The sequence below is a fragment of the Octopus sinensis genome, linkage group LG26, assembly GCF_006345805.1.
Source record: "Octopus sinensis linkage group LG26, ASM634580v1, whole genome shotgun sequence".
Lineage (NCBI taxonomy): Eukaryota > Metazoa > Mollusca > Cephalopoda > Octopoda > Octopodidae > Octopus > Octopus sinensis.
In genome coordinates this window covers 3,374,186-3,388,877 of record NC_043022.1, presented here as the reverse complement: position 1 = coordinate 3,388,877, position 14,692 = coordinate 3,374,186, and the positions used below count along the sequence as shown (strand labels likewise).

At 42.9% G+C, this 14,692-nt stretch overlaps 2 protein-coding genes across 4 annotated transcripts in view; one reads left to right on the top strand and one right to left on the bottom strand.

Annotated features, from left to right (window-relative positions):
- Window positions 1-14,692, bottom strand: part of LOC115224812 (RUS family member 1) — a 319,904-nt gene that overhangs the window by 58,673 nt on the left and 246,539 nt on the right. The window lies entirely within an intron of this gene.
- LOC115224663 (DNA oxidative demethylase ALKBH2) overlaps window positions 1-14,692 on the top strand; it is a 32,051-nt gene that overhangs the window by 3,954 nt on the left and 13,405 nt on the right. The window contains exons 3-4 of one of the 2 annotated variants that reach the window (XM_029795520.2): window positions 2,067-2,209; window positions 4,647-4,981. In XM_029795520.2, the coding sequence (XP_029651380.1) occupies window positions 2,067-2,209; window positions 4,647-4,962 (459 nt within the window). In that variant the 3' untranslated portion in view covers window positions 4,963-4,981. Of the gene's footprint in view, window positions 1-2,066; window positions 2,210-4,646; window positions 4,982-14,692 lie in introns of those variants that run through there. The other variant, XM_036513527.1, reaches the window with a different exon arrangement.

Here is a 14,692-nt window from a genome sequence, read left to right as displayed (position 1 = left end):
TGGGGCAGTGAATGGTACCAATACACATTGGTCGGATAGTTCATCATTAGAAGACTTCCATGCTGCAGCTCTATCTTGATGGGGTCAAGGTCCAGTTTTGGTGCCCCTTTCTTGCTCTGGCTGCCACGAGCACATTCATGACGGAACACAAAATCACGAGCTTGGCCAAGGGACAGCGATGCTATGGGGCTCAGCCTCACCAGATCCTTCTCGTCGTCTCTGTGTTCTCCCATGTGGTCATTTCCCCCTTTGCTTGCAAAGACCTGTTGGGGCAAGTGAAATCGGAATCGAAATTGAACCAATCCTATGACTGGCACCCGGCAGATGCCAGGACCCCTGGACTGGAGATACGTAAAAAGCACCATCCGAATCGTGGCCGAAGCCAGTGTCGCCTCGACTGGCTTCCGTGCAGGTGGCACGTAAAATGCACCAATCCGACCGTGGCCGATGCCAGCCTCGCCTGGCACCAGTGCAGGTGGCACGTAAAAAGCACCCACTACACTCACGGAGTGGTTGGCGTTAGGAAGAGCATCCAGCTGTAGAAACATTGCCAGATAAGACTGGAGCCTGGTGCAGCCTTCTGGCTTCCCAGACCCCAGTTGAACCGTCCAACCCATGCTAGCATGGAGAACGGACGTTAAACGATGATGATGTATCTGAAGATTAATAAAAGGGATTGGAGGAAAAGGACAATAGTGAACAGGCCCTCAGAAATTCCTAGTTGGTGCCCAGCGTGCTGGAAGAACAATGGGAATGAGGCAGCGCTTAGCTTTTGTTGAACCATGTCTGTAGAATCTGCTTTGAGCCCAGGATGTTTCTGTTCTGATAATTCATTGTGACTTGGCCCACAGACCTTCTGCAATGGTCAGTAACTGATGGCAAGATGAGCTGCTACGGATTCACTATCCCATGTGTCTGTGGAGTACTCAACCACTTGCGTGTTAATTTCACGAGGAGGTTGTTTTGTTGTTAGGATCAACTGGAGCTTTTGTTATCATGACCGAAGGAGTGACAGTTGTGTGTGTGTGTCCTGACATCATGAAATAGTTGTGAGAGTCGCTGACTCAGACAAGCAGTGTCCATCATTTCCAATCTTCCCTGTAAACATGTTTGGCCATGGCACCAGACATGTTTACACAAGTAGTACTTTGCTGCAGGCGTAGATTGGCCTCAGGAAAGACATCCAGTCATAGAAAATCTGCCTCAAGGAATTCCGTCTGACACCCACCAAACATAGAAAAGTGGATTTAGGTGCAAGTGTGGTTGTGTGGTAAAAAGTTTGCTTCCCAAGCACATGGTTCCAGGTTCAGTCCCATTGTGTGGCACTTTGGGCAAGTGCCTTCTATTATAGCCACGGGCTGACCAAAGCCTTGTGAGTGGATTTGGTAGACAGAAACTGAAAGAAACGGTGCGAAATTGGAATGATCTTTTTGATTGGAAAATCAGTCAGGAACCTGGGGCAGCTCTTTGGCTTACTAGTTCCAGTCAAACCCATGCTAGCATGGAAAGTGGACGTTAAATGATGATGATGATGATCATCATCATCATTTAGCGTCCGCTTTCCATGCTAGCATGGGTTGGACGGTTCAACTGGGGTCTGTGAAGCTGGAAGGCTTCGTCAGGCCCAGTCAGATCTGGCAGTGTTTCTACGGCTGGATGCCCTTCCTAACGCCAACCACTCCGTGAGTGTAGTGGGTGCTTTTTACGTGCCACCCGCACAGGTGCCAGACAGAGCTGGCAATCTGCCACAAATGGATGGTGCTTTTACCTGTCACCGGCACGGGGCCAGGCGAGGCTGGCAACGGACACGAACGGTTGGTGCTTTTACGTGCCACCGACACGGGGCCAGGCGAGGCTAGCAACGGACATGAACGGATGGTGCTTTTATGTGCCACCGACACGGGGGCCAGACAGACTGGGGCAAACAGCCACGAACAGATGGTGCTTTTACGTGTCACCGACACGGGGGCCAGGCGAGGCTGATGTTGATGATATATTTGTGTGTGGAAGAATTCACTGTATTACATGGTAGACTAATGCCTCTATTTTTCCTTTTCTGCCAACAGGTTGCCCATGGCAACGAAGGCTTACATTATACATTTTCCGGAAACACAGTGCCAGCCCGTCCTTGGACTCCGCTCCTCCTGAAGATAAAAGAAAGAATTACGCAGGTCACCGGTCATTCCTTCAATTTTGTCCTTATCAACAGGTAACTGCCATTGATTTCTATCATTCCCTATCATCAGCAGTGTTGGTCACTAATGGATTAGACATATTCTTTTCTACTCTAGGCACAAGGCCTGAAATTTTGGGGGAGGGGGCCAGTCAATTAGATCGACCCCCCGTACACAACTGGTACTTAATTTATTGACCCTGAAAGGATGAAAGACAAAGTCAACCTTGGTGGAATTTGAACTCAGAACATAGCGACAGGTGAAATACTGCTAAGCATTTTACCTGGCGTACTACCATTTCTGCTAGCTTGCTGTCTTTGTTGGCTTTTAGTATTTCAGTTACTGGTCTGTGGGTTGTTGTTTAACCCCGAGTCAGCCCTGATCAGTCAGATCATCTTCATCGTCATTTAACCCTTTATCGTTTCAGATTACTGTAATGCTTATATCTGATTACATTGTTTTGGATTAATCATGGATTATCTCATAGCTTTTGGATTTCAATGATGTGATTGTTTATTTTTAAAACGACATTGTAGGGTATGTGTGAGAGTCCAAATCCAGTCACCATAAAGCTGGTAGAATATTTATTATGTGTATATATTACTGAACATCTCGCTGTGCTTGAGGAGACCTATTGAGTCAAGAGCATGTACATGAACATCGAACCAAATATCAATGGAAACAGTAGTTGTGATACCTGTGCCGGTGACACATAAAAAGCACCATCCGAACGTGGCCGTAGCCAGCGCCGACTCGACTGGCTTCTGTGCTGGTGGCACATAAAAAGCACCATCCGAATGTGACCGATGCCAACCCTGCCTCGAATGGCTTCTGTGCCGGTGGCACATAAAAAGCACCATCCGAACGTAGCCGATGCCAGCACCGGCTCGACTGGCTTCTGTGCCGGTGGCACATAAAAAAAGCACCAACCGATCGTGGCCAATGCCAGACCCCTCTGGCACCTGTGCAGGTGGCACGTAAAAAGCACCCACTACACTCGTGGAGTGGTTGGCGTTAGGAAGGGCATCCAGCTGTAGAAACACCAACCCGTGCTAGCGTGGAAAACGGACATTAAACGATGATGATGATGTATATATATCATTAACATTAACCCTTTAGCAATCGGATTACTCTGTCGAATGTAATTCTTATTTTTTCACATTGTTTTGAATTAATCATGGATTTTCTCATAGCTTTGAGATTTCAATGATGGGATTGTTTACTTTTACAATGATATTGTAGGGTATGTGTGACAGGCCAGATCTAGCCAGCATAAAGCCGGGGGGATATTTAATAAACTGATGGATATATACCATTAACATTAACCATTTAGCAATCGGATTACTCTGTCTAATGTAATTCTTATTTTTTCCCATCATTTTAAATTAATCATCATAGCTTTGAGATTTCAGTGATTATTTATTTTGAGAATGACATTGTAGGGTAGGTGTGAGAGGCTGGATCTGGGTGGTTTGAACCTAAAACAAGGAGAATATTTGGGCTGGAAAAGGGCCAATTCAACCCTTTAGCATTCAGGTTACTCCCTCAAAATAAAAAAATTCTCTTATTCAGATTGTTTTGAATTAACCATGCTTTATCTCAGAGCTTCCAGATTTCAATGGTGGGATTGGTTATTTTATAGAATTACATTGTAGGATTGGTATGAGAGGCCAGATCCAGCCACCATAAAGCTGCTAGAATATTCTGGTTATTCTCTCAAATGTAAGGCTTATTTAGTCACATTGTTTTGCATTAATCATACATTTATCATCATCGTCCGCTTTCCATGCTAGCATGGGTTGGACGGTTCAACTGGGGTCTGGGAAGCCAGAAGGCTGCACCAGGCCCAGTCAGATCTGGCAGAGTTTCTACAGCTGGATGCCTTTCCTAACACCAACCACTCCGAGAGTGTAGTGGGTGATTTTATGTGCCACCAACACAGGTGCCAGACGAGGCTGGCATGGCCACGATCGGATGGTGTTTGTTACGTGCCATCGGCACGGAGGCCAGACGAGGCTGGTGAACGGCCACGCTCGGATGGTGCTTTTTATGTGCCACCGACACAGGTGCCAGACGAGGCTGGCATGGCCACGATCGGATGGTGTTTGTTACGTGCCACCAGCACGGAGGCCAGTCGGTGCGGTACTGGCTACAGTCACGTTCGGATGGTCTTCTTATGTGCCACCGGCACTGGTACCACAAAGATACAAATTCCATTGATGTGGATCGATTTTGATCTGATTCTTTGATTTTGATTATCTCGTAATTTTGAGATTTTGGTGATGGGATTGTTTAATTTTAGAATGGCATTGTTGGGTAGGTGTGAGAGGCCAGATCCGATCAGTTTGAATACACAGCATGGGTTGGATATGGGTGGATTAACTGCTAAAGGGTTAATCTGTCTAGGCATTGTGATTTTACTGTGCCTGTTCACTGTGTCGTTTTCCTCCAATCCCTTTTATTAATCTTCAGATACAAGGATGGGAATGACCACATGGGAGAACACAGAGACGACGAGAAGGATCTGGTGAGGCTGAGCCCCATAGCATCGCTGTCCCTTGGCCAAGCTCGTGATTTTGTGTTCCGTCATGAATGTGCTCGTGGCAGCCAGAGCAAGAAAGGGGCACCAAAACTGGACCTTGACCCCATCAAGATAGAGCTGCAACATGGAAGTCTTCTAATGATGAACTATCCGACCAATGTGTATTGGTACCATTCACTGCCCCAACGCAAGAGACTTCCGGCAGTCAGGATCAATATGACCTTCAGGGATATGGTTATCAAATAAACTTCACTTCTCTCTCTCATTCTTCCTTTTTTATTATCAAGTGCAGGCATGGCTGTGTGGTTAAAACATTTGTTTCCCAACCATGTGATTTTGAGTTCAGTCCCACTGAATGACACCTTAGGCAAGTGTCAGCCCCATGCTGACCAAAGCCTTGAGGTGAGCTGGCAGAAACGTTAGCATGCCGGGCGAAATGCTTAGCGGTATTTCATCTGCCGTTACGTTCTGAGTTCAAACTCCGCCAAGGTCGACTTTGCCTTTCATCCTTTCGGGGTTGATAAATTAAGTACCAGTTACGCACTGGGGTCGATGCAATCGACTTAATCTCTTTGTCTGTCCTTGTTTGTCCCCTCTATGTTTAGCCCCTTGTGGGTAGTAAAGAACTAAGAAACTGAAAGCACATATGTACGTACGTACATAGATACAGGAACAGTAAATAGCAACCAAATACCTGATGCACAAATGATATGTGATAACCAATGCAGACTTTGTAGAGTTAATGCCAGAGATATTGCCTACATCATAAGTCAGTTGTCCAAAGATGTCATCATGGTATTATCTACTGTTGAGACATTATGTTGTAGCTGAGAGACTGTGAAAGGAGATCCATCAGAAGGATAATCCCAAGGCTAAAGAGAAAAGAACCCACAGTATGTTAGAGGCCAAAACCCCTTTTAATGTAAAAGAGTGCTGGTGGAATGCCCCAATGAAAACCTCAAAATGTAAACATAATAGACCAGACGTAGTGTTTTGGGCCAGAGAAGAAAAACTGTGCACCGTTGTGGAAATCAGATGCCCAGTGGACGTTAACATAAAGCTGAAGAAAATACCTACGCTGAACTATTGAGGAATCTGCAGTTACTCTATCCAGATTATGAGTTCAGGTTTATACCTGTAATTATTGGGGCTTTGGGGCATGTAATACACTGCCGAAGTACCAAATCTTGAGAAATTAAGCTTCTGAAACCAGAAAGGAGAAAGCTGATTCGAAGACTACAGATCCAGTCCATCAGTGGAACTGTAAAAATCTGTGAAACTTTCCAAAAGTTTATCATTTAAGTATATATGGACATGTTTAGACATGCAAATATATGCATGAAAATACATATATAGAACAAGTGCATAAATTTGTGTATATACATATATACCGATGTTGGTACGTTTACATCCCCGTAACTTAGCGGTTTGGCAAAAGAGACCGATAGAATAAGTACTAGGCTTACAAAGAATAAGTCCTGGGATCGATTTGCTCGACTAAAGGCGGTGCTCCAGCATGGCCGCAGTCAAAATGACTGAAACAAGTAAAAAAGTAAGAGTATACATACAAACAAACAAACAAACAAAGATCAGCAAAAAAGAAAATATCCATGCTGAACTGTTGAGAAATCTACAGCTACTCTACCCTGATTACAAGTTCATATTTATACCTGTAATTACTGGGGCGCTGGGATTTATAACAAACTGCCTAAACACCAATCTTGAGAAGAAATTAGGTTTCTGAAACCAGAAAGGAGAAAGCTGATTCGAAGACTACAGATCCAAGCCATCACTGGAACTGTAAAAAAATATATAAAACTTTCCAGAAGTTTCTTATTTAAGTATATATGGACGTGTTTAGACATGCAAATATATGCATGAAAATACATACATAAAACAAAACATACAAATCTGCAAATGCACTGACTCCAAATACTGCACGCATATATGCATACATGCACAAATACCCTGTTGATGTTGTTGAAATTCTAATGAAGGAGCCTTGCATCTAGGTTAGAAACCAGCTCTTTCTCTTTTGGCGAGAAATCTTGAAATGAAACTGAATGATAAAAGTCATACATGTATTGATGGTTGTCTTGCCGTGGTTCAAGAAAGAATTTCTTGTTGAACAACCTGTGCAAGTGTTTCTCTCTGCTGAGTGGTTGGTGTCAGGAAGGGCATCCAGCTGTAAAAATCCTGCCAAAACAGCCACAGATGTCTAGTGCAGGCTTCTGGCTGGCCGGCTGTTGTGAAAGTGTTGTGGTGGAATCCCAAAAACCCCCATGAAAGGATAAATGAACAGTTCCAGAATGTATAAGTACGCATGCATGCTGGAGATATCAGAAGAGTGTCATATGTACAGCCATATATTATACAGAGAATTGTAGAAGCTATGAAGAAGAGATATTATTGGATTACATGTTGGTGAATGAAGATGCAAAAAGGCGCAGGAGTGGCTGTGTGGTAAGTAGCTTGCTTACCAACCACGTTTCCGGTTTCAGTCCCACTGCGTGGCATCTTGGGCAAGTGTCTTCTACTATAGCCCCGGGCTGACCAAAGCCTTGTGAGTGGATTTGGTAGACGGAAACTGAAAGAAGCCCGTCATATATATGCATATGTGTGTGTGCATGTATGCTTGTGTTTGTCTCCCTAGCATTGCTTGACAACCGATGCTGGTGTGTTTATGTCCCCGTCACTTAGCGGTTCGGCAAAAGAGACCGATAGAATAAGTACTGGGCTTACAAAGAATACGCCCCGGGGTCGAGTTGCTCGATTAAAGGTGGTGCTCCAGCATGGCCGCAGTCAAATGACTGAAACAAGTAAAAGAGTAGAGTATGCGTGTTGGAGATATCAGAAGAGTGTCATATGTGCAGCCGTATATTATACAGAGAATTGTAGAAGCTATGAAGAAGAGATATCATTGGATATCTCTGTTGGTGAATGAAGAGGCAATCAGCCTGCAACTACATTAAAACATAACAGAAACTGTCCGACCCAGGCTAGGATGGAAGGTGGACGATAAATGATGATGATGATGAGGAATCGAATGTATGTGCTGTACATTAGCTCATTCCCTCCATCAAATCGATGTTGCATGAACAGATGCACAATGTACCCCATATCAGGAGTGGGGGTGACTGCAGAGCAATATGAGATGAAGCGTTTAACCCTTTAGCATTTAAACTGGCCATATCCGGCCAGAAGTGCAGGTGGCACGTAAAAAGCACCCACTACACTCGCGGAGTGGTTGGCGTTAGGAAGGGCATCCAGCCGTAGAAACTCTGCCAGATCAGACTGGAGCCTGGAGCAGCCCCTGGCTTCCCAGACCCCGGTTGAACCGTCCAACCCGTGCTAGCGCGGAAAACGGACGTTAAATGATGATGATGATGAAGTATTCTGCCTGTTTTATGTTCAAACTGGCCAGATCTGGTCTCTCAGACCAACCCTACAATATCGTTTTTAAAATTAACAGCTACCTCATCAAAATCTCATAGCTACAAGATAATCCATGATTAGTTCAAAACAATGTGGATAAAAAAGGATTAATTTTGGCAGAATAATGCGAACACTAAAGGGTTAAATGTATACAAACAAATAATTACTTATTTGTATTTTACAGTAACATATACATTTGTGTATACATATATATATATATATATACACATATACATGCATATATACACATATATATCCACACACACACATGTGCTAAAATATACATACATCTACACATACATACATACATATAAATCTATGTACACTCATACAACTATATATAACTGTTTGTGAAAATAGACATGTATGTATAAATGGATAAACGTATATGTGTATACTGTAAGATTATACATATACATGTGTGTGTATACATGTTTATATGATTGTATGTGCTTGTACATATGTATAGATAGGTTTATATTTGCATATATGTATCTAAGACATTGTATCTATCCACTGTTAAACGGTGGTGAGAGGAACATATATATATATACACATATATATACATGTATATATATATATATATATATATATATAGGTGAGAAAGTTGGTGTGTGAAAGCACGTGGTTGAATATATAGAAAATAGTAAAAAGTGAAAAAACTAAAAGGTTAAAAAATATATATTTGAGTCATTATGTCAGAAGAATGTTATAAATTTTTTTCATACAGTGACATAGTTTTTGAAGAAATTACCGAACGAAGTCATAACACAATGGTTTGAGAAATTTGAAAAGTTAACACGAAACCAGTAATTTCTTCAAAAACTATGTCACTGTATGGAAAAAAATTTATAACATTCTTCTGACGTAATGACTCAAATATATATTTTTTAACCTTCTAAAACAAGCCTTCTGTAGTTTTTTCACTTTTTACTATTTTCTATATATATATATATATATACATGTATATATATATATATATATATATACACATACACATGTATATATATATACATATATATATATACAACTTTCGATGGAGTAACAGTTATCAACCTGAACAGACACATATCCATACTTAAACATATGTTTACATGTACATACACATATACACACATGCAGACATGTCTACACACACATACATAAATGCTCATATACATACATACATACATGCATGCACATATATACATATACATACATGCATAAACTCATACATATCAAAACTGTTACTTTCTCAGACGTAGCATGATATTTTAACACAAATGAAATTTAAATATTGAAGTGAAACTAACTGTTTGTGTGTTCTTGAATGACCTAATGACTTGCTAACATCTTCCATGCTGCAAATGTTATATATATAGGTGCAGGAGTGGCTGTGTGGTAAGTAGCTTGCTTACCAACCACATGGTTCCGGGTTCAGTCCCACTGCGTGGCATCTTGGGCAAGTGTCTTCTGCTATAGCCCCGGGCCGACCAATGCCTTGTGAGTGGATTTGGTAGACGGAAACTGAAAGAAGCCCGTCGTATATATGTATATGTATGTGTGTGTATACGGTACAAGATGAGGCCATTCATCATCATTTAACATCTGCTCGCCATGCTGGCATGGGTTGGACGGTTTGACGAGCCGATGGGCCAGAGTCTGCACCAGGTTTCAGTCTGATTTGGCATGGCTTCTACAGCTAAAATGCCAACCATTCCAGGAGTGTAATGGGTGCTTTTTACATGCCATTGGCACAGGTACCATTTACACCGGCAACAACCACGACTACGATTCACAGGTGGGTGGCATACATGGCACCAGCAATGACCCCAATGATTCATGATGCCATTTGCATGGCACTGGCAACGACTATGACTCACAGGTGCCATTTACTTGGCACCACCATTGTTCAATGAAAATGGTTCAACTGAATGCAGGGTCTTAATGGATAAATGGAATACTGAATGTGCAACGCAAAAATGTACAAAAGTGTTTTTACATTTCAACTGAGACACTTGCAAATAAGTATGACAAAGAAGGTTTTTGACACCTGATGAAGGGATGGCAATTCACGATTATATCAAAATAGAGGAAACTGTTGTAATATCAGCCATTGATAAAATGAACTTAAACTCAACCACAAGCCCTGATGGGTTCCCAGCAACCCTCTAAAAAAAAAGGTGCAAAGGATCTCTAGCAAGATCAGTGCAGATTTTCTTCCAAAGTTTCTTTGCAAGTGGTAGACTTCCCAGAAAGTTGAAGGAAGGTGGAATTTGAACTCAGAACATAGTGACAGACGAAATACCTACAGAGAGGACAAACATGGACAGACAAACGGATTAAGTCGATTATATCGACCCCAGTGCATAACTGGTACTTATTTAATCGACCCCGAAAGGATGAAAGGCAAAGTCGACCTCGGTGGAATTTGAACTCAGAACGTAGTGACAGACGAAATACCTATAAAGGAAGAAGCAGAACAGAGGCTAAAAATTCTAGGCTTGGCTCTTTCACTTTACACATCAGCAAAATCATGGAAACGAGTTATCAGGAGGAAACTGGTTACATTGCTAGAAGATAATCGTTTCTACTTTAGGCACAAGGCCCAAAATTTTGGGGGAAGGAGCCAGTCGATTAGATCGACCCCCAGTATGCAACTGGTACTTAATTTATCGACCCCGAAAGGATGAAAGGCAAGGTCAACCTCGGCGGACATTCCCAGAAGATAATGACTTGCTCCCTGACACCCAACATAACTTAGACACACAAATGGATCTCATTTCGATTATATCGGCCCCAGTGCATAACTGGTACTTATTTAATCGACCCCGAAAGAATGAAAGGCAAAGTCGACCTTGGTGGAATTTGAACTCAGAACGTAGCGGCAGACGAAATACTTATTTCTTTACTACCCACAAGGGGCTAAACACAGAGAGGACAAACAGACGGATTAAGTCGATTATATTGACCCCAGTGCATAACTGGTACTTATTTAATTGACCCCGAAAGGATGAAAGGCAAAGTCGACCTCGGTGGAATTTGAACTCAGAATGTAATGGCAGACGAAATGCCGCTAAGCATTTCACCCGGCATGCTAACGTTTCTGCCAGCTCGCTGCCCTTACACAGCTTCTGCAGTGTTATGACTGGTTATTGAAACAAATTATGACTCACTCAAACATGGATGTAATATATTTTGAATTTGCAAAGGCCTTTGATAAGGTTGATCACAAGAGGATAGGTTTCACTATGGAGACTTGACCATAGTTGGAAAACTGAGAGATTGGTTACATGACATCTAAACCCTTTCGATACTAAACCGGCTGAAACCACCTCTGGCTCTGCAGTACAAATGTCTTGTTTTCAAAAGTTCTGAATTGAAATCTTCCACCAAAAGTTAGTCACAATTTATGTTCCTAACACTAGCTTCAATGATAAACCAAGTTATTTTACTAAATTCTTTGTTATATTTAAAATGAATTGAAAGAAACATGGAGCATCTCAACAGAAATACGGTAACAAAAGGGTTAAAAGACAGAAGCCAGGCTGGAGCAGCCAGTGGAGCCCCCTCCAAGGAGATATTAATAGCAACAGGATTACCTCTGGGAACAGTCTTAAGGCTGCTGCTGTTTGTGGTGGCTTTCTCAGACATGTCATCAGCTATAGAGGGAGCTACTAGTATTAGTTATGCCACTGACACAAAAGTAGCACTTGTGGTCAAGTATCCTCTTGATGCTAATCTTCGTTAGAAAGATCTTGATGTCATATTTAGACGGACTGAAGAAAACAACATGGAGCTTAATGCCGGAAAATTCCAAACCTTCCGCTGTGAGCCAGCTTGTGCTAACATTCCGCAACAAAGATGTGTTGGACCAAAAGGAGCAGCAATCGCAGAGTCCAGCCCAGTGTGCGACATGGAGATTGATGTGGTTAACGATACCTCGTTTCAAGTACATATCACCAAGAAGGTGGCAATGTGAGGGTAAGTGACCAGAAGGATTCTGAGAACTTTCAGAACAAGGGACCGGGAAAGTATACTGGTGTTGGTCCGAAAGGAGCAGCAATCGCAGAGTCGAGCCGAGTGTGCGACATGGAGATTGATGTGGTTAACAATACCTCGTTTCAAGTACATATCACCAACAAGGTGGCAGTGTGAGGGTAAGTGACCAGAAGGATTCTGAGAACTTTCAGAACAAGGGACCAGGAAAGTATACTGGTCCTATAAAGGACATTAGTCCTTAGCTGGCTGGACTACTGTTCTCAACTATGGTCACTCCACAGTGTCAAATTGATAGAACTTGAGGCAGTTCAGTGGTGCCATACCAAGAAGGTTGCATCAATGCAACCGTTGAGCCCCTGGGAGAGACTTGAAAGCATTACACCTGTGCTTCCTGGAACAAAGACAGGAGAGATGTGCTGTGATAGACATATGGAAAATCCTAGAGGAGCAAGCACCAAAGTTTAGCATTGGGAGTTACACCAGGCTCTGAACAGAATGCTTACTGCACTGTTCCGGAGGTCCTGTGCATCCTGTCTGGAATAAGGACCAAGTGCTGCAATAATTTGGGATTCAAAGGTCCACAACTATTTAAGTTTTTGCCAAAAACATGGACAATCTACATAGATTGGGGATAAATGTTTCCAAGGAACACTTTGATATATATGGGGCTGCTGTTCTTATTTCTTTATTGCCCACAAGGGGCTAAACATAGAGGGGACAAAGAAGGACAGACAAAGGGATTAAGTCGATTACATCGACCCCAGTGTGTAACTGGTACTTAATTTATTGACCCCGAAAGGCAAAGTCGACCTCGGCGGAATTTGAACTCAGAACATAACGGCAGATGAAATACGGCTATGCACTTCACCTGGCGTGCCAACGTTTCTGCCAGCTCACCGCCATATTTATGGGGGCTGCTGTTCTTGCCCCACTTGCTCCATTCTGTTCTTCTCAGGTGTGTATTCTTATGTGAACATACCTTTGTATTCTTGTTTGTGTCATAGTTTTTAGTAGCATTGTGGCCTTTCCCGTAGCTGCCCCATAGATATATACATATTCTTTCAATCTTTTACTTGGTTCAGGAATTTGACTGCAGCCATGCTGGAGCACTGCCTTTAGTTGAACAAATCGATTCCAGGATTTGATCTTTGTAAGCCTAGTAATTATTCCAGCAGTCTCTTTTGCTGAACTGCAATGGTGGTGGTGGTGGTGGGGGGGCATACACACACACACACACACACACACATACATATATATATGCGACAGGCTTCTTTTCAGTTTCCGTCTACCAAATTCACTCACAAGGCATTGGTTGGCCTAAGGCTATAGTAGAAGACACTTGCCCAAGCTGCCATGCAGTAGGACTGAACCCGGAACCATGTGGTTGGGTAGGCAGCTTCTTACCACACAGCCACACCTGTGAACTAAAGTGTAAAATTTATATTATTAAAAAATGATAATTTAAACTGATTAGAACTACCAGTGAAATCATCCTTTTTCTTTTCTCAAATATATGTATACAGGGTTACATACGTTGCCCATTCTGCAGGTGGTGGCCACATTGAACACTTGTAAGACAGGAAATTAAAGTTGATTGTGAGTAAATACTTGGGACTTAGCTGGAGTTTTCTATTACTTTTCCTCATTAAAATATTGCGTAATGAAATTGGTGCATTCTTTCTGAATAGACCTGTAAATGTATATCATCATCATCGTTTAGCGTCCGCTTTCCATGCTAGCATGGGTTGGACGGTTCGACTGGGGTCTGGGAAGCCAGAAGGCTGCACCAGGCTCCAGTCTGATCTGGCAGTGTTTCTACAGCTGGATGCCCTTCCTAACGCCAACCACTCCGTGAGTGTAGTGGGTGCTTTTTACGTGCCACTGGCACGGGCCAGAGGAGGCTGACAAACAGCCACGATTGGTTGGTGCTTTTACGTGTCACCGACACGGACGCCCATCAGGCAGCGCTGGCATCTGCCATGTTCAGATGGTGCTTTTACGTGTCACCAGCACGGGTGTCTTAACTACAATATCAATATGCTTTTTATTTTGATGTTGATGTACTTGACTCAATAGGTCTCCTCAAGAACAGCAGGTCACTCTACGATCCAAGGTTAGCACAGCAGGCCATCCTGCGAGCCATGAACTCACTTCATTTGTCGGGTCTTCAAAGTCACAGCATATTTCCAGAGGTCTCGGTCTTTCGTCATAACCTCTGTGAGGCTCAACGTACGAAGGTCATGCTTGACCACATCGTCCCATGTCTTCCTGATTCTACCTCTACCCCGGATTCCTTCAACAGTTTGGGAGTGGCACTTCTTCACACATCTCTCCTCATCCATCCGTAGTACATGACTATACCAATGTTATCATCTCTCCTGCACGCTGCATCCAATGCTTCTTATGCCCAACATTTCTCTCAGGGTGCTTACACTCTATCGTGCATGGATACTGACATTACACATCCAGCGGATCATGCTAGCTTCATTTCTTTCAAGCCTACGCATGTTCCCCGCAGTCACAGCCCATGTTTCACTGCCATGAAGCATGGCAGTTTGCA